This window comes from Synchiropus splendidus, chromosome 10 (genome assembly GCF_027744825.2).
Source record: "Synchiropus splendidus isolate RoL2022-P1 chromosome 10, RoL_Sspl_1.0, whole genome shotgun sequence".
NCBI classification, from domain to species: Eukaryota; Metazoa; Chordata; class Actinopteri; order Syngnathiformes; family Callionymidae; genus Synchiropus; species Synchiropus splendidus.
In genome coordinates, this window is record NC_071343.1 from 12,239,077 (window position 1) to 12,262,582 (window position 23,506).

General features: G+C 42.4%; 1 protein-coding gene across 5 annotated transcripts; it reads left to right on the forward strand.

The window, feature by feature from the left end:
- Nucleotides 1-3,309: 3,309 nt before the first annotated feature.
- On the forward strand, nucleotides 3,310-22,089 carry akap11 (A kinase (PRKA) anchor protein 11). Of its 5 annotated transcripts, XM_053877020.1 has the most exons (13): nucleotides 3,310-3,394; nucleotides 3,576-3,753; nucleotides 6,044-6,137; nucleotides 6,670-6,780; nucleotides 6,851-6,904; nucleotides 6,983-7,114; nucleotides 8,240-8,504; nucleotides 8,665-12,790; nucleotides 13,934-14,074; nucleotides 16,893-16,979; nucleotides 18,404-18,453; nucleotides 18,944-19,140; nucleotides 19,257-22,089. In XM_053877020.1, exons 3-13 carry the CDS (start codon nucleotides 6,078-6,080, stop codon nucleotides 19,413-19,415), a joined length of 5,382 nt encoding a protein of 1,793 aa, XP_053732995.1. In that variant the 5' UTR covers nucleotides 3,310-3,394; nucleotides 3,576-3,753; nucleotides 6,044-6,077; the 3' UTR covers nucleotides 19,416-22,089. The 5 variants fall into 5 exon arrangements, with proteins under 5 accessions (XP_053732995.1, XP_053732996.1, XP_053732998.1 ...); XM_053877021.1 differs by lacking the exon at nucleotides 3,576-3,753; XM_053877023.1 differs by lacking the exon at nucleotides 3,310-3,394 and having other exon boundaries at nucleotides 3,460-3,753; nucleotides 18,407-18,453.
- Nucleotides 22,090-23,506: the final 1,417 nt, after the last annotated feature.

Genomic DNA, 23,506 nt, shown 5'->3' on the forward strand with positions numbered 1-23,506 from the left:
AGCCGCTTACATCACGGCTGGTAACTGCGAGTCTGTCTGGCTCTTGGCCTTCAGGTGAGTTGGTACCCAGGGTGTCTAAGACTCGGTTTCAACGAAATGTGGATCTAATTTAAGAGAAACAAAGCAGTTGTTTGGTGCACTAGTTTGGTGTAGCACAAAGACAAAAGTGTTGCGGTGCACTGTAGATACCAGTGGATGCAAACACTTGTTGTGGTCAACACAGCATGCGTTCCGTTGTGTATATTACACCCGTGTTTCTCTCGTACATGCTGTTGTGTTCTGATGATGGTGCAATATTTATCTCTTGTTTTGAAGACCCTCAGCAGCATGACGTTTATTAGCCGTCGCTCTATGGTTTGTAAATGTTCAGTCTCAGACAGACGACGATCTTCTTCCAGTTGTTCACAACGTTGTAGGTTGACTCCTCTGTGCTTCCAAGGTGATACACTAACAATGATCGACCAGGGTGGGCAGACTGTTGTGTGTCACAAAATGTATGTGTAACATAGAATGTTTGGGCCTTGTGTGCTGACCATCCACAATCAACTATTCTTCGAGGAGTAGCCGCGTTTTTGCTTATTTGTAGCTTTACATAGTGAAGTTTAACACTATTGTCAAATGTGAACAGGCGCACAATTGTCATCATATTCAAAGATGAAATGAATGTTGAATTGAACTGGTGAAACTGAGCGAGCATGCAGTGTGGCTAACACACAACAAGAGGGCGCTCTATCTCATGAGATCACTGGTTACAGTGGCGTTTTGCTCATGTGGACAATCAGGCGATTTAAATCCGTTTATATGAATATACATTTGGAATTCTACTTCAAGTAATAGCCAAAGATACGTCTAAAGCAGATAATCTCTTCACACTACAACACGTCCAGGGCTGCACAGTATCTCTGCCACTTATTAAAATACCTCCTTCAATAGTGTTTTTGTTCTATTTGACATCCTTTTATTGTAATTTGTAAACTCTTATATTTTCTGCTATCACTTTATTTGCGATGAATGGATGGTAGATCAGCTCCTAAAATACAAACTTAGATTTTTATTTTTCAAGTTTAGTATATATATGTTTCAACTGTATATCAACCAATTCTTCATTTTTTAAAGATAAGTTCACCGTATGAGGTGACAAAATAAGTGTCTCAGGTGTCCCACAGTTGAAGCTGTAAAAGTAAAACCAGCAACCAACAATAGCAGGAAACATTATTTGTGTTGGTGCTACAGTAGAAAAGGAAGTTACTTATGCTGGTCTTGTGTTTGGGAGTGTGCAAAACAGAGTTAATCTCATAAAATCACAGATATTTTTACTAAAAGTTGGGAGTGTTCCATTTGTGACTCTCAACATCGAATGGCAAGTAAAATTTCACAAAGTAATTTCTTGGTTCCAAGCGTACCATTTTGTCGAAACTATCCAATAAATGGAACAAAAAGTCCCATGTCTAACATTTGAACGACTATTATAAAGGCATGTAGATATTGTGTAGCCCTACTTTCTTTTAGTCACACTGCTCCGCCTCATTTCACTGACATCAATGCCTTTTTATCATGTATTTTCTCCAGATGGTCTCTGTGCTGATGCCTAAATATCTGGATTTACAGAGTTTGTCGAAGCCTTCATGGTTTTTTTTACGTGCTTTCATAAGAGCAGCGCGGACGAGCTGCTCGTACTGCCTTGTTTCCCACCTTCTCGCGGGCATACCGAAGTCCATTTGACCTCGCCATCAAACTAAATATGTTGCATTTTCATGTGTCCAAATGATCTGCCAGGTTTCTCCTCGGGGTGGGTGAGGGTTGCATGACCTTCCCCCTCGCAAAACGTGGAAGTTGCCATTTTTCCAACTGTCTGTAAATAATGCTGCAAACTGCCTGGTTTGAAAAAAGTCCGACATAACCCATGCAAGGATTTTCAACCTTCATCAGTGGGAGTTTAATTTGTTTACATCATGTTTACAGATTTAGTTGGTAAGAATATATGTAGGTATGTATTTGGATATTTATTGCCCAAGGTATATGACGTGTTGTGTTTTCACAATTTGAATATAATGTTACATCTGTCACCCGTATTATTACTCAATGGATGATTTTGGTAAAGTAGTTGATGATTTTTATGACTACTAAGTGACTGTTTTCTGTGCCTTTTTATGGTTAGGATGCATGGTTAACTATTTATTACGATTTACGAGTCACTGAGATGTGTATTTTTGTATTCTGAATAAATAAATGGTTCAGCTTTTGTTGTACATTTTTAAGGTGCCTTAAGAGAGGCCACCTGTTCATAATTATCTTCAATAAAACTGATTACATATGCAGTTGCTGTCTTTTGTCCTATTTCTATTCTGCCCATGACGAAAGATGAAATATATTATTGAATGGATGGAACTTATCACACTTATTATGCGATCATCCCCTTCAAACAACCATTCTGTTTCATCACTCCGAACCCGAGTTCCGCAATATTTTTCAATGGTATTTAAACAGAATGCGTGACATTTATTGCTATATGTATGTAAACATCTAATGAATGACTTTCACCACAAAGGTGCAGGGGGGAAACCAAAACATATGAGGCATGTTTATATGCAGAATGAATTTACCCACTCTACAAAAACAATTAGATCTGTCTCACATTTAGATGAGTGTTGTGTAGGCGATGCTGCACTGGGCTCCTTCTTACTTCTGTAAAGACACTTGGCAAGTGTTGTACGCACATCTCCAAATATTTACAAAGGGTAGTGTTCTTGACAGAATACATATTTAGCAAAAAGCTGTGTTATGTTCATGTATTAAAAGGTGAAACCTATTTCTAGTCTGAAGATGATGGCAATATTCAGTGCATTTTTGCTTTACAAAATGGACGGCTTTGGTGAACTATATCTTCTAGCACAGTTCAGAAGTTTACTTGTTGACCCTTTAGTTGGAATGTATTCATTATTTCACCATATCTCCAATGTGCACGCTTCTAAATTATATATTTCGACTTTAATTCATGTACGTTTTATTCATTTGATCAATCTGAATCAGTATTTACTCCAACAGTTTTCAATAAGGTTTTCAACAGGTGAGTCAAACGTATATTCATATATCAGGTGAGCAATGCTAAGTTTAATGACTTAATGTTAATAGTTTAATGTGCTCAAGTATAATCTATGCGCGGGTGATATTATTCATCCATCGTTAAATTAAGGAAAGAATGGCGCACAGGCGTTGCTATGAGACTGGTTGTTCGACTTCTCTGCCTTCGATAGCTTGTACGCGTTCTCTGTGCTCGATTGGTGATGTCTCAGACACTCTTGTTTTCATGGGAGGAACAGTGCAGCTGAAGATTTGGAACTTTCATTCGGCCAATTGAGAATCAGTGCACTTGGACAGAACACGGAGAACGCATGTAAGAGTCGGACTAACTCGTTTTAATAAACATTCCAATCAAATAAGAATAAGTGAAACAGATATTAGAACATTGTATTATCAGAAGTTCAGTACCTTTTAGGTGCCGTTCATCTGAATAGACAGATAACTCAATGGCATAGCGATTTATTTTCATTGTGTAATGTGATTTATTTGGCCAGGAGGACTGCGTATTTCACCACAATAAATCCAATACATGCAAACGCTGCGAACTCACCCACCCCCCGCATCCAATCAAATCCCTCTTTGGATGAAGGATACCAATCAGTCGACTCGTTTACGGATCGCGCATTAAAACACGGCGGCTACCGTCGGCGCTGCTGGTCACACAGCTGAGAGGTAAACGTCTTCGCTTCCGCTAAAGTGTCATGCCTGCGCCACTGCGTGCAGCACACCGATTTTGCTGTCTTTCTATTCGTGTTTCTGTTCTCGTGCTGCCATGCTAGTGAGCTAACCAGCGATGCTAAGGTGACATCACAGACCGAACCCACTGCGGCCTGGTTCCTGTTGTTGACAGTATGTCAGTCACCGCTGTGCTTTCGTTCGAACACTGCTGCTTCTCACGTAAATGCTGTCTTGCTACCACCCCGTCACGTTAATCCTTAAACTAGCGTCCGTCTCTTGGCTTGCAGGAGCGATAGTGACTCAACATCAGCATCCACAGTTGGCGGCCGCTCTGGCCTGCAACAGCGGGTACCAGCCCAGAATCCTGCAAACCGCCGTCGTCTTTCATCTTTTCTAACACTCCAAGTGGTTATAAGAATACTTAAAGCTGCAATCGTGTATTATATGTACGTGCAATGTGTTCAGGCGTGCTAACATCAGTCGTGGTACGTGTCATTTCGCGAACACCGTCTTGTGAATGGATCAAAATAGTGGCGTGTTGATGTCATCCAACGCTACAGACAATGGGGTTATTTCTTACAATATTCCACTCAGTGAATAGCAGATTCAAAAAGAATCCCAATGCAGAATAAGAGTCCTTTACAGCCCTTGCATCTGCTGTTCCTTCGAATGTATTGGCAACACAGTAGATGCGTCGGTTCATACGTGTCAACAACTTTCTTTTTCGCTGGCATGTGTGATTTTACCGTGCCTCTTTCTGCAGCTGCTTTAGTCGGCTCAGACCTAGGGATTAAGAGATGCATTTTCCCCTCTGTGTGTGCATCATGGGGATCCAGTACCCCGTGCATTTATTTTATATTCAGTCATTTTTTCCCCTTATAACCTCAAGAGGCTGTGACACCATAGTAGTAGACTCAAACTCACTCTTTAGAGTCACATTATGGGTCATGAATTACCCTGTATGTGTTCATCATCGGTACGAAAATGTGGTGATTCCACTTTTTTGGCTTGTTCCCTTGATGTTTTCTCGTGTTTGCATCCCCTGCATCTGCCCACTCTCTTTTCTGAACTTTATCACCTCTCAACTGAACACGATTTTGGACTAGACAGTATAATGTTGTTTCTCACGCCTCAAAACTGTTACTCAATATCGCTATCACAAAAAAAAATTGTGCAATAATATGTGCTTAGGAGAAGCTATCTGTGGCTTTAGAAAACCCAATGTCTTCAGTTCTAAAAAAAAAAAAAAAAAAAAAAAAACGACATCATAGCTGTTTTTCCACCTGTGAATGTGTATGTGACGCATAGTTGAGGTACGGTTGGCGGTGTTGTTTTTGTTTAGCTGACTAAAGAATGCAGGAGGTCTTGGACGGCCATAGGAAGCTCGTGGCCTGTCCTTGGCTCTTCTGGTTCTCAGATGCAGGATGTTCTGGTCAATCAGACCACCTGCTTTCATCTAGACTCAACCAACTGCCACGCAAAGCTTTGATTTCTTGGGAAACTTTTCCTCTGTGCGGACTGTAAATATTTTCTCCTCTCTCGGCGGCTCTTTCATGCTGCTTACTAAGCGTGTTTCATCAGAACTGCTCCTCTGTACTGCTGTTTGATCTTTGACGCTGACTGAAATATGTTTTCACAATCTTTCTTCTCAAGATATTTAATGTTTGCGTTTAATTTTTATCTTTTTTCCCCTCAAAATATATATACATTATGTATATGTATTATGAAGCAGAGTTTGTTGAAAATGAGCTTCACAGTGAGAAAGGTTCTACTATTTCTACACAGGTTTTCTAGGCCTGGTGGCTGCACTCCCTGCTAAAACCAATACTGTTCCACACCGTGTTTATACTGAGAAATAACCGCTTCATTTACCCAAAGGCAAATGATTGTCTCAGTTACTCTTTTTGCCATGTGATAAAGTGATAGAATCCACAACCAGATGCAGTATATTGGTGCTGGTCCATCTTCCCTAGGAACCAGAAGCTAAATGTAGTTATTGAAATGCGCATCATTCATTCTTGATGGATCATCTTTCTCCCTGGAAACCCTCTTGATAATAGGATGGATGTATAAGACATGGATGTCCTTTGATATGAACTTTCATCATCTCTTGCTTTTGTTGTTGTTGTGTGAAATGCAGATTAAAGAAAGGCCTGGATTACTAGTTCGCCATTAGTCCAAAAGTTTCGTATACAAACTCGTAGCTGAACGAAATATTTGATTTACATGCTTTGTGTGTTCGGGTGGATTAAAACATTTTGTTTTGGTACCTCTGTCTTCATAGGTGATCAGTGAGCACTGTGCAGCGCTCTGTGAATATGGACACCTCTTCCCGAATCAGAGGTCGTTTCAGATCCAGGACATCCGTAAGGAAAGAGGCGAGTTTGTCCTTTTTACAATTTGATGAATGATTGGAAAACAGTGATGGAGAATTACGTGTGTACATTAACATGACACACAGGGACGCTTTATTCTGTAGCGCCTACTTTATTAACCAATAAATCCTGTTGTTCTACCCATGACATAAACTGAAACTTTTCGTACCCGATTTCCTCTTAAAACCTACAGTACCCCCCTGTGAGAGCTGTTTTTTTTTTACTGTTGTAGTTAAAATTTCAAAATATATCGCCTTTTTTTTTTAAAGTAGAGATGTACTGATGGAAGGTTCTTGACCACCTGTCTAATAATCATAATCGAACCGAAGTAATAAGAGATCATGTCCGAGTAGCCTAATTTTATCACTTTAAGACAATTTCTGTGATACTGGAGGGAGGGAACTGCTGTCAATTTCACTTTATTGTTTTGCCAAATTTAGCCTGGAGTTCACTTAGGTGCTGGAATGTATTAAATCCTACTCTTACCAATATTCAAACTTCTATCCTTTCTATTTATGGCCCTCAATCCTTTCAGACTGTGCGTGAAAATGGCCCACAGTGTGTGAAGAGTCTCTTCAGAAGCAAGAAGGAGCTGTGCAGCATCACCTTCGATCTCCCGCCAAGGGATGCAACAAGACTGACCGAGGTTTTACAGACACATAAAAACAACACATATATGTCACAGCTTGAGCACTGACGCTATTGTGCCCTTTTAGATTCACTTTGTGTGTCTCCCTGGTCATTGTGAAGGAGAGGATGTGGCACAACAAGTAGGATGTTTTCAATTTTAATGCATTACATAGTGTGTTTTTTTGTTTGTTGACACTCATCTGCCATGTTTTCTGCAGGCCCTGGCGTCACTTCCTAGTGGATTGTCTGAGTCCCTGCGGGCCCTCCATGTCCATGGTCTAAAAAATGATGAGGTTTTGTTGCTCAAAGATTCCCGCAGGTTGGCAGAACACAGGGAAGCTGGTTATCAGGTCAGTCATACCCTTGTAGTTTCATTAAGTGCATGTTGATGTTGTCAACAGCTTTTTGATCACAGTGATGTTATTATTATTTTACATTCCTTTGTGTTCAGTGTGTGATAGAAATGCACTGGATTTCTACATTCACCCATGAATCATGTAGGTTTTTCCATCAACTTACATCATTGTGCTTGAGTCCTACAGCTGCTGGGCAGATCAAGCATTGCCTTTTCGTTTCATATTTGTGGTGACTGATGCCCACCAGTGCAGAGAAGGGCTCAGCAGAACCCTTAGACAACTCCATAACTGTTGACTTGTCGAATCATTTCATGCTAATCCAGATGACTCAGTGGGATGTTGTTGCGGAATAACCAGACTTGAAAGGCAGTGACTGAAACTAAAACCTACTATCCACTTTCATTTCATTAATGTGGTTGTTGTTTCAGTGGGCCAAAGTCAAATGTATAAGTGATTAAAACCTTCTAAGTGAGCCTATCCACCTCCACGGGCTTCTCTGTGGGAACAAGGCATCGCCAGAACCAAATCTTTCTCACGCTTTGCTTGAATTGCAGGTGGGAGAGAAAAGACCAAGTTGTTGTGTTTTTCATCCCACAATGGCCGTGTTTTTTTCTGATCCTGCGAACTGTGTTTGGGTTTTCACAAGCCCTTGCAGCTCAGTCTGTGGTTGCGTTGTCCCTTTCAGACAGAGACCTCCCACTTCTCTGCATTACCAAGTTGATTTTTACTCAACAATTTTTGTATTCTGCATATGCAACATATCAAGTTGCAGTCAGAGAACAGACATAACAACCCACTTCCGACTGCCTCACCCTCCTGTAACGCTGAGAGTTCTCATGTGAACCAGGGAACTTCTATCACAGTATGACCTCGCCTGATCATTGAGTTGACTGTCTGTTCTTTATTTGGTTCATATTCATTCCTTTCATCGCATCAAAAGTGACCAAAGATTTTTTTCTTTTTTGCCTGTAACCTGGGAATCAAAACATCCAACCGTAGTTCAACAGTTTGACCTGAGAGCTTTTACTGAAACATAACTCTTGTTGTCTGGGTTTAAATCTTGTACTGCTGCGCCGCAATTCAGTTGACTAAACAACATTTTGGTTTTCTTTTGTGCAGTGCTGGTTAAAAGCTGTTTGTGTGCTGAGGCACAATCCAAGCGCCAGCGTCCACTCTCAAACCAGCGTGGCATCATTGGTGGGCTTGCTTGGCTGCTACATGGCAGGACTTCGCTATGCTTTGGAGCTACAAGCTATTCACAAAGGATCTGGCGACCCTAACCTGCCTGAGGAGGATGACACCAACCAGTCAGTTTCTTCAATTGAGGACGACTTTGTCACCGCCTTGGAGCATCTTGAAGAGGATGACTCTGGAGAGCACCCTTGTATGTTCAATATATTTGTACCTTGAATTCTATCACACATTTAAAATATGAAGACATATGAAATGAAAGTAAAGCTAATGTACATTGGTTGCAAAACTTTTGATAACTTTAAGTTCTCCTCAAATAACTTTTTATGTCCACCCCCTGCTTCCCTCCACAGCCTCCTATCGCCACCTTAAAAAACGTGATGTGGCGTCACAAACCATACCCGCCCATAAAAGACGTAAGGAATTATCTGGCTCCTGTGTTGTCATCCGCTCATCTTCGAAGAAGAATTCATCAAAGACTGAGGCTGCCTCAGATGTTTCGGTCACGGTGCAGAGGTCAGCAGGAATAGAAAGCCAATGGACTTACTGCAGTCAAGGTGCTCGCCTCCCCTCCCCACAAGTCAGTGAGTCAGAGGAGTCTGACTGTTCCAGTCCAAGTCCAATCATTTTCCTAGATGAAGTGGGCTACCAAAAGAGCCTACTGGCTAAGCTGGACATTCCACAAGTGCCAGGGGCCCCCAGAGAGAGAGTGGAAGACTCTGACTCTGAAGTTAGTGAGTTCTTTGACAGCTTCGACCAGTTCGATGATCTGGAAGAGTTGAGTTCAGAGAGCTGCACCCTAACATTGCCTCTGGATGCTTCCTGTTCCACCAATACACAAAATGCAGCTGAGACCACTGGCTCCACAACAAGATATATTTCTCGAGGTTGTTCCACGAATAGTATGAATCCTCACCGCTTTGACAAGCGCACGCTCCCAGCCAATGTGAAAAAACCCACTCCACTCAAACCAGGCTCTCCATTTGGACTTCATTCAGAGGTGCCCGACTCCCCGAGACCTGTACAGACACCCTCCGATGACAATGGTGGCCCACTCTTCAGTCCTGTCAGTTCATCCGCCTTCAGCCCATTGGTGGACTCCAGTGGTAACCTTGAATTTTTCTGGAAGAAAGACGATGATACACAGGACAGCACTGAATTACGCAAACCCCAGGACCTTTGCTCTTTATACAAAACCTACTCAGACTTTGCCAGCAGCCTATCAAACGAAATTCTCGGCTCTGTATGTGGCTACCAATCGGCAGTAGACATTAATGATAACAAAAACCTTAGCTGCGTCTGCCACAAGGAGTTTAAAAACCCCTCTGGTTATCTGATGAAGCTGTCGGAAATCCAGGAGACAGTAACTGTTGACAAGCTCGAGAAAAAGTCTCATTCCCTTAAAGATGGTATCCAGAGGTTTGCCAGCGACCTTGTGGAAATGAGCCTTGGCAGTGCTTTCCGTGATATTCAGAAAGGTGTTTCTACCTGTACCACCACCTTGTGTCACCTTGCAGCAAGGCTTACCTCTTCAGTATTTCAAATGGCCTTCCATGAAATTGGTATGCGCCAAGCTTATGTTCTGAAGGAACGTGCAGTCAACGGACTAGCTGGCTTCCTTGTGGGAGAGGCTATATCAGGAGCATTGAAAGAGTTTCTCACTGTGAAAAAACAAATCTTTCACAACACAGTGACACGTTTTGCTGCCGATCTGGCTGAAGAATTGGTGTTTGAGGGTATAATGGAAGTATGCCAGTTCTCTTACCCATCAACCCCCTTGACTCCTGGCGAATGGTCATTTGGTCAGTGTAATGAGGAGCAAGAGGAAGAAGAAGAGGTGGTTTCCTCATATGCTTCAGACTTGTCTGAGTCTGTTATTCAGGAGGCCTTCATTGAGCTCTCTCAGGCAGATGTTGCCTTCACAAGCCAGGCGGCCATTAGTGTATCTCTGGACAACATCTGCTACGTCAATGCAGACATCTCCAGCACTGATACCTGCAGTACTTTTGTAAACCAGCATGTTTTGCCTTCCAGTTCAGTTACTGTAGTTCCGGGAGGGGATTCAAACTGTATTGTGAAGAAAGCTCTTTACACTGTATCTGGCATGGCGAGCTGCATTCCTGTACCCCGCGCGGGCCAAGCCCTTTTCCTCATTGAAGACTCCCCTGAAACATCTAACTCCAGCCTCAAAAGCGAAACTCTCCCGTTGCAGGATCCATCTGTTGTTACTAAACATAACCATGGAACTCAGACTCCAATTGAAGATGATCTTTCCAATGGAAAATCAATGTTCCAAAACTTTTCTGGCAACATGGTTGATATGATAGTAAGTGAAGCCTGTGAGCTTATCACTTCTTCAAAGGTGAAGAAGGGTTTTGATGAGTGTGCTGGGTTTCTTACAAAGACAATTGGAAGCCAAAGATGCCCTGAAAAACAGGACATGATTCCCAGTGAGGTCGGTGCTTCAGGGTTGATGATGCACTGCCTTAATGTACCGTCCACTGAGGTAACTGGGCAACGATCTAAAATTATTGCGAGGGAGGATTCGGGTCAAAAATCACGAGGGACCCCTGGTACACCTCCATCTACACCTCAGCAGCCTAGTGAAGTGTCCAAGGAGAAACAAATTAAACAGTTCTCCAAGAAGTTGAAGACTAAACTAGCGAAGGAATTTTCCCCTGCCACTCCACCACCAACACCTCATTATCAACCAGAGTCTGGCCAAGGACTAAAGGATATTACCCCTGAAGAAGAGAAGAATGAGTTCATGCTAAAGCTCATGCGATCTCTTTCTGAAGAAGCTGAGGGAAATGGGGATGAAGAGGAGGATGGCGTTGAAGAGTCTGGTGCGATGAGGAAATCATTGGATATAAAATGTGAGCAACATGAAGTTAAAAGAAAGTCCTCATTGAAAGTGTCCAACAAGGAAGCTCTCCATTATGCTGAGAGGTTGGCGTGTCATATTGTCTCTATGGCAACTGAGATGGATAACATAGGTGTCGCTGAGGAAGAAGCGGATCAAAGAAAGGAAAGCGAGAGAAGGCGGGACAGTGTTGCCCACTTTTCAGAGCAGACCCTGAACACTCTGTGGGTGTATGCTGGAGAGGTTGCTGGAGATGTAATCAATGATGTGAAAAGAATGGTGCGCTCCGAGCGTCAATGTCCATATCACAGGCCCATTAGATGGAGTTTGGACCGGTCAAGTTCCGAGTCTTCACATCTCTACCACCAAAGCAAACCTGTCAGCAGCACATTCCAGAACAAAGATGATGGCCTAGCTGAGCAGTGGTCCAATGACATGGTAGCGTCTGTCCATCGATCCCCAATCTCCACCTCCAGCACCATATCCAGTTCCATTTCAGGATTGTCCTCAGAGTATCCTAGTTGTGAAAGTGTGACTGACGAGTACGCTGGCTATCTAATTAAGGTACTGAAGAAAGAGGGAGGCAACAGGGAGTTGGTCCTTGATCAGTATGCCAGCCGTTTGGCGTACCGTTCCATCAAACTGGGATTGGCGCACGCAAGTCGGAAAAAAAAGCAGAGATCTTTCAGCACTCGACTACTCAGCTCCAACTCGTTGCCGGATGAATGGAGGACTTCTTCTAGTGAGACCTCATCACTTCTTGAACGCGACGGTGTAGTAGTTTCGAAGTCCGAGGAGGACACCAAGTGTTGTTGCAGAAGCTTGGAAGTGGCTGGTCAGAGAGAGTACACAGATCTGGTCCACTTTGCAGAGTCATTAGCCTACAACATTACATCTGATGTTTCACGTAAATTTCAGTTCCCCTCACAAAGACTGCCTAAGTCTCTGACTGACTCCTGCCTTTATAAAAGGTCAAAACTTGAAGACATGACAGAAAATCTCATTAGGAACTCCTTCTCCTGCCCTTTGCTGTCAAAGGAGAATGGAAGTAAGCATTACCACAGCACAGGCAGCTTGTATGATGGAGAATTCAACAGCCGGGCCATGCAAGTCATTGAGCATTATGCGAGAAAAATTGTAGATGACACTATGAACATGAGCCTAGCCTCTGTTGGACATTCCTTTTGTCATCATCAAAGATCCAATGGCTTATCGGGACACTCTTGCACTCAAATGTTTACTGAGGGAGCTGAGCTGGGTCAAGTTCTTGGCGAGAAGAGGTGTCATTATTGTCAGACAAAGGAGTGCTCCTACTGCTCAAAGCTTTGTAGGTCCCACAAACGGCCTATCATGCAGATAAGGAGTCATGGTCAGGAATATCAGACCAAGTCTGAGCGACTGGACATTCCAAAGATCCACATTGACCTGGACCAGAGGTCAGCGTTTGCAGAGGGGATGGTGTCAATGGCAATGGAGAAGGCTAAACGGGAGCTGAGCAACACTAGTCTTAACGCTGATAGTGGAATTGGCCATGACGGGACGAGCTACGCTGAAAGCCTGACTGCAGAGATCATGGTCTCTGCTCTGTCGAACATCTGCCAAGCCTCAAGTGTCAGGTATCTATTTGAAGAATTTTAATGCTTTCTTCTTTTGATGTTTTTATTATTCACCTGTAACAATTTCAACTTTGCGCATCACCTTCATTATGACACACTTATCTTAAGGTAGAGGAGTAGTAGTGCATGGTTGGGCCACATTCTATTCAACATTTAAATTCTTATAACTCCTTTAAGGTCTCAGATCAAACACCATCAGAAGTTGAGTTGGGTATTCACATAACCTCATTATTATAGTCGCCTGCTCAAAACCCTGAGCAGATTCTTTTGCACGTGCGCAGGGAGTTATACAAGCTTTTCAGTACTTAAGTTACAATAACATACAAGCAATAACATACAAAGAAAACGTTTCTAAAAGCGAAAGTTCGCCCTGAGGTATAACATGCTTGATACACAACGTACTTATGCTATTTAAGAGACGGCACTAAAGAGGTGATGGGAAGCTTGTTCACAAGTTATGGCTATTCAATGAGACGGTGAGTTTTTGTTATGTGGTTAGTTGGGCAGAGTTTGACAAAAAAACTAATGGACATCCAGGAGTGAAAATACTTTATATAACACAAAAGCAAAGTTTAAGTTTGTTATCTGTTTCCATATTCCGTCAGTTCAGACTTGTCAAAAGCTTTGTTTGTTCATCAACTGTCAGATTTTGAAACAATGTATTTTGGAAAAAGGGACAGAAGCATTGCAACATATGTTTGAACTGTATATAAAATTGCCGTCGTGAAAGAGTTAACCCTACTTCTTGATGAATACATAAGTGAAAGGAAATGGGCTTTAAGTCACGTTTTTCCTTCGTCACTGAACAAACAAGCTTAACTCTAACTTAAGTCGAAGAAATCCAGGTTGGCATCATGTAATTACGGGTTAATTACACAAAACCTAATCTTTTCAGACCAGCTATGTCTTGTATGAAGTGTTTGCGATCAAAGCTGGTGATGTTCTAAGAGTTGTTGTGCAGTCGTTTTCCTCTAAAATTAGTCTGCTAATCACATTTAGTCTGTAAGTCAAATAGTGATTGCTAATCTTTTAATCGGTCTCCAAGTTCGGCAGTTTTTGCAAGAAGTGATTTTGGTGTCTTAAGTTAAGTCAAGACTTTGGTAATCTTGCTTCACCACGTCAAGATTTATCCCCTCCTCGCAGCTCTCCGTGCCGGGAAGCGACAGAGTCCACAATATCCCAGCAAGTGAGTGTCGGTGACGACAGTCTTGGCAGCTGGTCAAACCTGAGCTTTGAGGATGAGCACGCTGACGACAACAGCAGCTTTCTTCACCTGAGCGACAGGTACGTCAACACCCAAACTCATACTTTATTCAATTTGAAATCACTCCCCCTGACAGCCCGGTGTTCCACAGAGAGACTGTACTGTATTGCATGTTTAGTCATAACAGATGAAAGGTTTGCCTTTACAGGCAACTGCATGAGTAATTATACAAAGACAAGGTTGAATGGTCTATTCAACTTTTAATCCTCCTTAATTTCATGTTGCTGTGGCCTGGAATAAAAATACAGTCTTTTGTTTTGTTTCAATATTATGGAAGAGTCAGGTTGAAAATGCCCACAGCCCTTTTCTAATTATTTGTCTTGTGAGTTAAATCCTTTGTCTCGTGTGAATAGGAATAATTTTCCCCGCTGCTCATCCGGTGAGATTTCTGCCCCGGCAGCTCTGTCACTGCAACTACATTGTCCTTGTTGACTCCTGCTATCTCTTCTTGTCAAAAGCCAACACCACACCGGGGTTTCCACTGAACACGTATGTGCTACTAAAACAATGTTGTGGCCTCCTGCCACATCAGGCCTCTCTGGTTTGCATAGAGATCGCAACATGTCACGGTACTTGAAGGACATTTAGAGGCAGCGCAAAACTACCTCTTTGGGAACAGCGTGTTTGTTAGTGAACATACGCTAGTTGTGTTGAGATTGGTGTCTCAACTCTGACATTCCACAAGTCCTCATCTCCCTTGGAGCATAGTCTGATAAGGATTGAAAAAGTGGTCCTACGCCAGCCAAAGACTACCTTTGTCCAACATGCGTCTCACATGCTTTCCCTTTGTTCGGTCGCTGTCCTCTTGCCTGTAGTGTCAAACTTGGTGCCTGTGCCGCCGACGGCATGGTGACTCGTCATAATAAAATATGATACAAAGTCTACATGTAGCATTCTGCTATTAAAATTCACCATACACACTTAACTGCAACTTCATTATACTATAGATTGATGCACCGTCTGGGATGCTGTGTAGCACGGCATGCCAGGTGGAAACGCTTTCATTGGCTAGGATGTTTTTGCGGAATAGAACATAATGTGCTGAGATGAAAATGACTCTTCATTATGCACCAACTCTAATCCTGTGCTGTATGAGTGCGTAATGTACAGTATGTGGGCTGTTAGTGCAGCGTGTGTGTTCACTATGTAGGTGGGCATGTTTTTGGACTTGTGGATCCCTTTCAAACTCTGGTGATCAAAGTATGTGGAACTGAGCTGTCTAATTTTTAGAACTGGACTACATACATTTTGGACTATGAGTGGAAGCTACAATTTATGGTGGAGAAGATCAATTATATAAAAGAAAAACATTACCCATAACATTTCCGTGGATCTGTCACGGTATTTTACTTGTGTGGTGAGGTTTTGAAGTTGGTCAGTGATGGTGAACTTCTCAGTCATCGGTGAAATAGTAGGTGAGCCCTATGGGAAGTGCAGAAACACAGCCACAGTTTTTCCAATGAAGCACAAAAAGTGATGATAACAAGACAAGTTTGGTTTTTTTTCTGTGAGGCTGATTCCTGCTGTAACCTGTTACTGTTTACGGTCAGGATTCTGAATAAATCTGGTGGAGTCATGCTTCAAAGCAAGGAATGAAAACATCTTCATCAGAAGCCCATTGAAACGGTTGTGAATGTCGTTGGTGGTAAATTCAACCTCAATGGAATAAAACTGAAGAGTAAAGTCATGTTGGTTATGTTATGTTGGTTGTGTGGCAATTGAGTCGTGAGTAGGAGTATGTCACAGTTTTGTTTGGCACCCTGGTGGTGGATGCCCTGTCAGGGCTGTTGTGTCTATTTTTCATGGATGGTGCCTGTAGGCTCTGTGGTTCGGGGACCTGTGGTCAAATCGGTGTTTTTGTAGATTAATGTGTCTGTTTCGATTGCTCATTTCGGAGCGCAAGGCTGTGGTGACGGAGATTATTACTGTTCACATCAGTTTTATGTAAGAGGATGTGGACAACACATAACCCTGTATAATAAGCCCAGATGACCGTATTCCTGTGCTTAACTATGTGGAAAACCTATTCAGTCGCGCAATAATGTCTCTGCTAAGAATGTAAATGGACCATCGACCGTCAGGTTTGAACAACATTGTGTCTTTATTGGTGTCAGCACAGCACCCTAATGAATGTGTGCAGAGATCACAAGTGAGCGTCGTCTCCATGGTAGCAAACATTTGAAAGACTTTCCCAAGATATGGAGAACACGTCCTGAGGTTGCCAGTTATTTTGGCCTCTTGAGCACAAGTGAATGTATCAAAATATTTTCAAAAGGTGTGTCTTTCGCTGCTTTGTTCTCTTCAGGCGAAGTCCAACATGTGCGATTCATTAGTCTTCTTCAAACGCATGCTGCATCCGTTTCCTCTCGGGCCAACTGTTGATGGTAAAAAGCAAAGCCTCGAGGAGACTTCCACTGTGATGATTGAAGTTATCGAGATAACATGAACATATTGAGGCATACAACACTACAGTGTGCAGGTCGCAGCCAGCCGGTCAGTTACGGACTCACTCAAGAGGGAGGTTCTGTTGCTAGTCCTGCAGGAACACACGGCTCATCTCTGAAAACAAACATGGGGTGATCTCACATGTGATGCCTTTAGCAACAGCTCATCAGCCACAGATGATTCAGTAGAGCAGTGGAAAATCTGCATCACTTGAGTAAGTGTTGTGAGCATCACAGGGTGTGGACAGAAACCTTTCCTATAAATAGACGAACCTGCTGAGGTGCGATGGAATTTTGACTTGTTGATGCATCTAAGCTGCGATCATGTGTGGACAGTGATATATGTCTCTCTCTCTCTCTCTCTCTCTCTCTCTCTCTCTCTCTCTCTCTCCAGCAGCAATGGGAACAGCAGCAGCTGGAGCAGTCTGGGCCTGGAAGGGGAGACGTGTGAGGATCGCATGTCCTTCTCCCCGTCTGACAGGTCAGTCAGTTGAAGCATGACAATGAATCATTATGCATTCATGGCAATAAAAACTGGTTTGCTGCAGTATAGTATAAAAAATTCTTTCATAGATTAAGGTTTTTATTGGTTCAATAACGCATGCTGCTTTGTTAGATTGTGAGTTGATTTTTTTTTTTACTCTTATTGGCCTGTAATAAGCATATTAACGGCTAAAAAATGAGGCAATAACATTAAGATAATAAAGAACTTGCAGAACAAGAAGGAAGATAAACATAAGCACCTGAAGAAAAGCCACTCAGTGTCAGTAGCTGCAGCTACATGGGCCCCGTTTTTCGTGAACTGAATTGCTCTGACACACGCAGTACTGTAACGCATGTGAAGAAGAAGGGACTCGTCCTCTGTGACACTTTCTCGATCCAAATATAAAGAAACTACCTTCCATGACTAGTTTAGATTAAATGGCCTTTAGTCGTCCCACAGTGGGGAAATACAATACAACACAACACATTCTGTTTACATGAAGCATTTTCATTCAGATCAGGTTGTTATTCCGATTAAAGTGATCCATGTGGTCCATGTTGTTAGGCTGGAAATATTGTCAGTGAATTTAACTCTCCAAAGTAATAGCAAGAAAGAAGCACGTTGATATCACTCACACACATAGTGTAGCGCAGCATTAGAAATTTAATGCAATTCTATTCAACATCTATCGGCCAAAGGTGGTAGCTGCTCAAGTGGTCAGCTCTCTGTTACTTGTTGACCTTCAGAAGAGTCAATGGTCCTGTCGTAAGATAACACTGTGACATCTCAGGACCTTCCGAAAAGGAATCATTCTGTGATAGAAGCTAAAAACAAAACTAGCCAAAGGGAATCTTTTGAGTTGTAATCCAAAACTAAGGACAAACAGAAGAGCAAAGCACCTACAACGTTCTGTGGATAAAGTTCACTGCTTTGAATGTCTGACCAACTGATCAATTATTATTTGTTGTTAAACAGATCTGGAGGGTCAAATACATTATATACGATTCTGCAGGAGTAACTTCTGCTATTCCTATGCCCGCCGTTAGGAGGCAGAGTTTTCAAGCATTTCCACGATTTGATTTGTTGTGATGGATACAAATATTCTAACGGTTTACAACTTGGCTGCTGAAAAAAAACATTCAGGTTTTGGCTCCATTTGTGTTTCATCACTATGATTTAAACAAACTGAACTCTGTAGAGTTTTCATTTATACCCCGCTGAAGAGTTCAGAATACTGTGGCCTTCAACATCAGAGGGAAGACAAATGTGAAGGAATTGATGAATCAATTCGTGTAACAGAATCTAAACACAGCTGATGACTACAGAAGTCACGTCAGTGTTTCCCAAACCAGATCAATATTTGCATTTGCCTTGCTGTTCTCACGTCTCTCATCTGTGTCATCTTGACCTTCTCCCCCTAGCAGTGACAATCCAGAGGAAAAAGAGACGGAGATGAAAGAGGAATCCAGCGGTGAGTAACACATTAGAGAAAAGAGCCGATAAAGAGTGACGGGGCAGGAAACACAGAGCCAGATGTTGGAACTCTTCACGCTGCAGAGTGGGTCTCTGTCCGGCTGGATGTCATCATCTGTCTGCAGTATCATATCCTGGGATTTCACCGCCTCTACACTCAGTCATCTTCTCCACTCCTTAAATCATTATGCAACCACTGTATTTGTTTGTGATTTCCATCTATACCTCTGTCTCATCTGCTCCTTATTGTTTCTATACAATTTTTATATTTTAGGATCAATATTTTGGAAGTATGAAGTTCGGAATTCTCGCGGATGTGTTTTTGACAAGGTCACTAACTGGTGATTGACACTTCAGAACTACACATTTTGACGTGTATAATCTAAATGACCTTCGAATCACCTTATAGATTGCACAGATGTGACATGTATAAGAGGAGCTCAGCACCTTGAAGCACATCCCTGAAGTTTGCCTCTCTTCTGTTGCAGCCGGAACCATCTGCGTGGACAGACCTCAGAGACCCACTTCCAGGACGGCACTGGTTGTCGCCAATTCGGACGTGCGGGAGCTTTGGCACGGTCATGTGACCCTGGACCCTCAGCTGAGGGGGATGCTACAGTGGGCGGCGGCCTCAATGATCGACGTCCCGCAGATCCAACTGAGCTTGGACCGAGAACTTCAGCAGGTGAATGCAAATGTTAAAAGCCGTAGTGAGTTAAAGATCAGAGCAGCTCTGCCCCAAGTCTCTCACTGCTGTCTGTTCAGTTGAGGCTAATCTTGGGGCATCTTTTGTCCCTTCAGCTCCCTGTCGTGGTCCAACGTCTGCGAGAGAGGAAGTGGCGTGTAGGGGACCTGCTGCACATCCTTCTGCGCTACTGCGAGGAGAATCAAGGTCGAGAGGAGGCGAGCTGCGACCCCCACCGCGTCCCTCTCTTCCAGTGGCTCTTGGATCACGCCTAACACGTCCTCTGTAGTTACGCCGTCTCACCCACCTGCCTCCCCGTTCAGACAGTGTTATTATTTACCGGTAACGTTGGTGAGCCCGCACACCTCGCTACACTCGCTGCATGCAGAGAAAAAAAAAACGAAAAAACAGACCGATCCCTTCAGTTCCTGGCAGACACTGGAGCGGTGATTTGGGAGATGTGTTATTGTTAGGGAATCCCCATAGCTGCCGGGTAGATGATGTCATAGAATCCACAGCTCACCTCTGCGCTGGTGTTCTCACATGTTGGGAGACCAACCGCGTGCGCACACCCACGCATCATCAGTGTTAGGACTTTGAAGGCGCATCACATCTCGCCACTGGAGATGTTTTACTCAAACACTCTCTAAGACTCAGATATCCATGTTTCTATAAAGTATTAACACTTTTATTCGTCTCCCTCCATTTGGAGGTTCAACCACAGTGTTATTTTCAATCCCACAGTCCATTTCATTCCATTCTTATTACCAGCATTGGTGCACTTTTCAAAAAAAGTTTTTTCCTTCACACCTTTTTAGTCTTTCTACTCTTCAGACCTGTGAGTCACAGTTTAACTTCTAATTACACGCTTGTCACAGAAGGAAGTGTAAAACCCACCCAGTATGGCCTCCTAAAGTTTTCCTTCCAGAACTCTGTCAGGTTTTGAAAATAACGCCGTGGTTGCAACATTCACAAACTTCTGATATCAAACTTAGTAAGAAGACGTGGTGAAATATCTGAGACCGTTGTACATTTTAAGAGAGAAAAAAAAGTGTATTTTTGAAGGTAAAGTATCTATTCAAACATGAAATCGTGTCCTGAAATCTAATTGTTTAAATATATCTATATATCTTTGAAAGCCATGTTCTCTGGCTGCACGTTGCCAAACACTCTGCTGTGTCATTTCGGGGAAGATCCACTGACGCAGTGGTCCGATTAATTAGAGGTGCAAGCGACCACTAACCATCAGTAGCGACATAGCTCGACACTGGAATCATGCGTCTTGTCATCCTCAAATTCACCTTGTGGAATTACAAGTGAGTGGAAGCCGCAACATCAGCCCCCCCCAGAATCCTTCCCCACACACACAGACACACAACTGTGTTAGTCACCAGCCCCAAATACGCACAGCACTACCATGCACTTTTAACTTGAGTTTCACATCTCTCTTCTTTATGGGAATGTTGGCATGTCGGCTGAGGCTGAGCGCGACTCTGAAGAGACTGAAGAGCTATGTGTCGTCTGATGATACCTCACACGACTAAAGCTTATACTCAACAAGTAAAATAAAAACTTTATTGTTGCGGATAGAAAGAAGAGGTCTAAGGGAACATGAGATCTTCAAAATCTTCAAAAGAAACAAAGTTAATAAATATATGATGTTAAAAACATGACAACTTGATTAAAAAAAAATAAAAAAATTCCAGTAAAAACAGGAAATAAAAGATTGACTATATTTCTGGCATTAAATATAAGTGGCATCTGTCAAAATTAACAGAACAAATATTTACAGTGGAAAATCGAACAGTAAAAATGAATTTTTAGGAAAATAGGGAAATGTGAGTACCGTGACAGAAATATCCACAATTGGGAATATGTTTAAAATAATAATAATAATATTATTATTATAAATAATAATAATAATAAAAACAATCTGATCAGCAGAAATATGCATCAAAATAAAAGAAATGCTGACATTTTTGCTTTTTAAAATTTATAATCAAATGGATTGTCTAGCAAAGGATGATGTTGAAAAGTTGTTTTAAATTTAAGAAAAAAAAACATTGTTGATTTCTCAACATGGAACAACCTAAAATACAACAATGCCGAATAAAGAAAATGAAAGACAAGCTGGTGGAATAAAAAATTAACTTGGAAAAAGTACATGGCAATTTCTGCAGATTACTGTCCAAAAAAAGATTCAATCTCTTCTGAGTCGTTCATCCAATCACCTACAATGCCGCTTTTGTAAAAACAATATTGGGACATGTCACCAGGCGTGTGAAGCACTGTAAGATAGCAGCACTGCTCGCTTCTCTGTCACTCTCGGCAGTTTTTGGGCTGCATGGTTGAAGCGTTGTTCACATTTGGAGCCGCAGTGACTCGTCCGCTTGCTCTCTGTGTAGGCGGCCAAAAAAGAAAAAAAGAAAAAAATGAAAAAAAATCTCCTGTATGGTGTTTGTTAACAGAAGTGTCCCAAAAGGCTACAAAAAAGAGAGAGAGTGGGAACTGAAGTGCTTCATCCCGAATGTATTTCATGACACCTGTGCTGAAGTAAACCAAACGCAGCGTGGGACTTGTTTCCAAGTCTGAATGTTTATAGTCGTCACTTCCTCTTTATTTGGACATTCCTCTGCTCCCCAGGTCGCTGCACTGTTGTGTTGTAAACGCTGGAAGTGAAACTGCGAAGACTCAGAAGCAGATTTTGTGGATCCGTTTTGTAAAGTTGTAAAAGATGTACCTCACCTCAGCTCCCCCTCCCCTCCGTCCCCCGCTTCCTCGTACAATCCTGCCAAACTAAAGGTATTTATTAAATTATTAAGTTATATATATGAGTTTGGGTCCGATAGCTGTTCTCCCTCGTGGCATCGCTATAGTTTACACGTTCTGAGCTTAAAAATCTGTTTATGTTGAAGCTTGATGTGACAATAAAGCTTTTTATGTGCTCGACGGCTCGCCTTCAATTCATCTACATCTGCTACATCATCAGGTACGTTAAATTTCTCCAACAAAAACCTGTCCACAATATGGCGTTGGTCTACTGTTTGAAAAGCATTGCATTCTGTCTTATATGTAAGCTTTTAAAAAGGGATTCGTTTCACCAGTTTCTAGATGGTAAGCTGTTATCACAGCCACAATCATATATATAAGAAAGAAAAAAATAAATAAATAAATTTTATATATATATATATATATATATATATATATATATATGTATATGTATATGTATATGTATACGTATATGTATATATATATGTATATGTATATATATATGTATATGTATATATATACGTATATGTATATATATGTATATATATATATGTGTATATATGTATATATATGTGTATATATGTATATATATGTGTATATATATATATATATATATGTATATATATATATATATGTATGTATATATATATATATATATATATATACATATATATATATATATATATATATATATATACATATATGTGTGTGTATATATATATATGTATATGTCCTGTGGGGGGTGCTCCGGGAATATGGGGTACGGGGCCCTCTGCTAGGGGCTGTCCGGTCCCTGTATGACCGGAGCAGGAGCATGGTTCGCATTGCCGGCAGTAAATCAGACCTGTTCCCGGTGCATGTTGGTCTCCGCCAGGGCTGCGCTTTGTCACCGGTTCTGTTCATCACTTTTATGGACAGAATTTCTCGGCGTAGCCAGGGGTCGGAGGGGATCCAGTTCGGGAACCACAGAATTTCATCTCTGCTATTTGCGGACGATGTTGTTCTGCTGGCCTCATCGGACCGGGACCTTCAGCATGCACTGGGGCGGTTTGCAGCCGAGTGTGAAGCGGCCGGGATGAGGATCAGCACCTCCAAGTCTGAGGCCATGGTTCTCGATCGGAATAAGGTGGTTTGCTCTCTCCGGGTCGGTGGAGAGTTCTTGCCCCAAGTGGTGGAGTTTAAGTATCTCGGGGTCTTGTTCTCGAGTGAGGGAAAAGGGGAGCGTGAGATTGATAGACGGGTCGGTGCAGCGGCAGCAGTGATGCGGTCGCTGTATCGGACCGTCGTGGTGAAGAGGGAGCTGAGTCACAAGACGAAGCTCTCAATTTACCGATCGATCTACGTTCCCACCCTCACCTATGGTCACGAGCTTTGGGTAATGACCGAAAGGATGAGATCACAGATACAAGCGGCTGAAATGAGTTTCGTCCGCAGAGTGGCTGGGCGCACCCTTAGAGATAGGGTGAGGAGTTCGGTCATCCAGGAGGAGCTCGGGGTGGAGCCGCTGCTCCTCCACATCGAGAGGAACCAGTTGAGGTGGCTCAGGCATCTGATCCGGATGCCCCCTGGACGCCTCCCTGGGGAGGTGTTCCGGGCA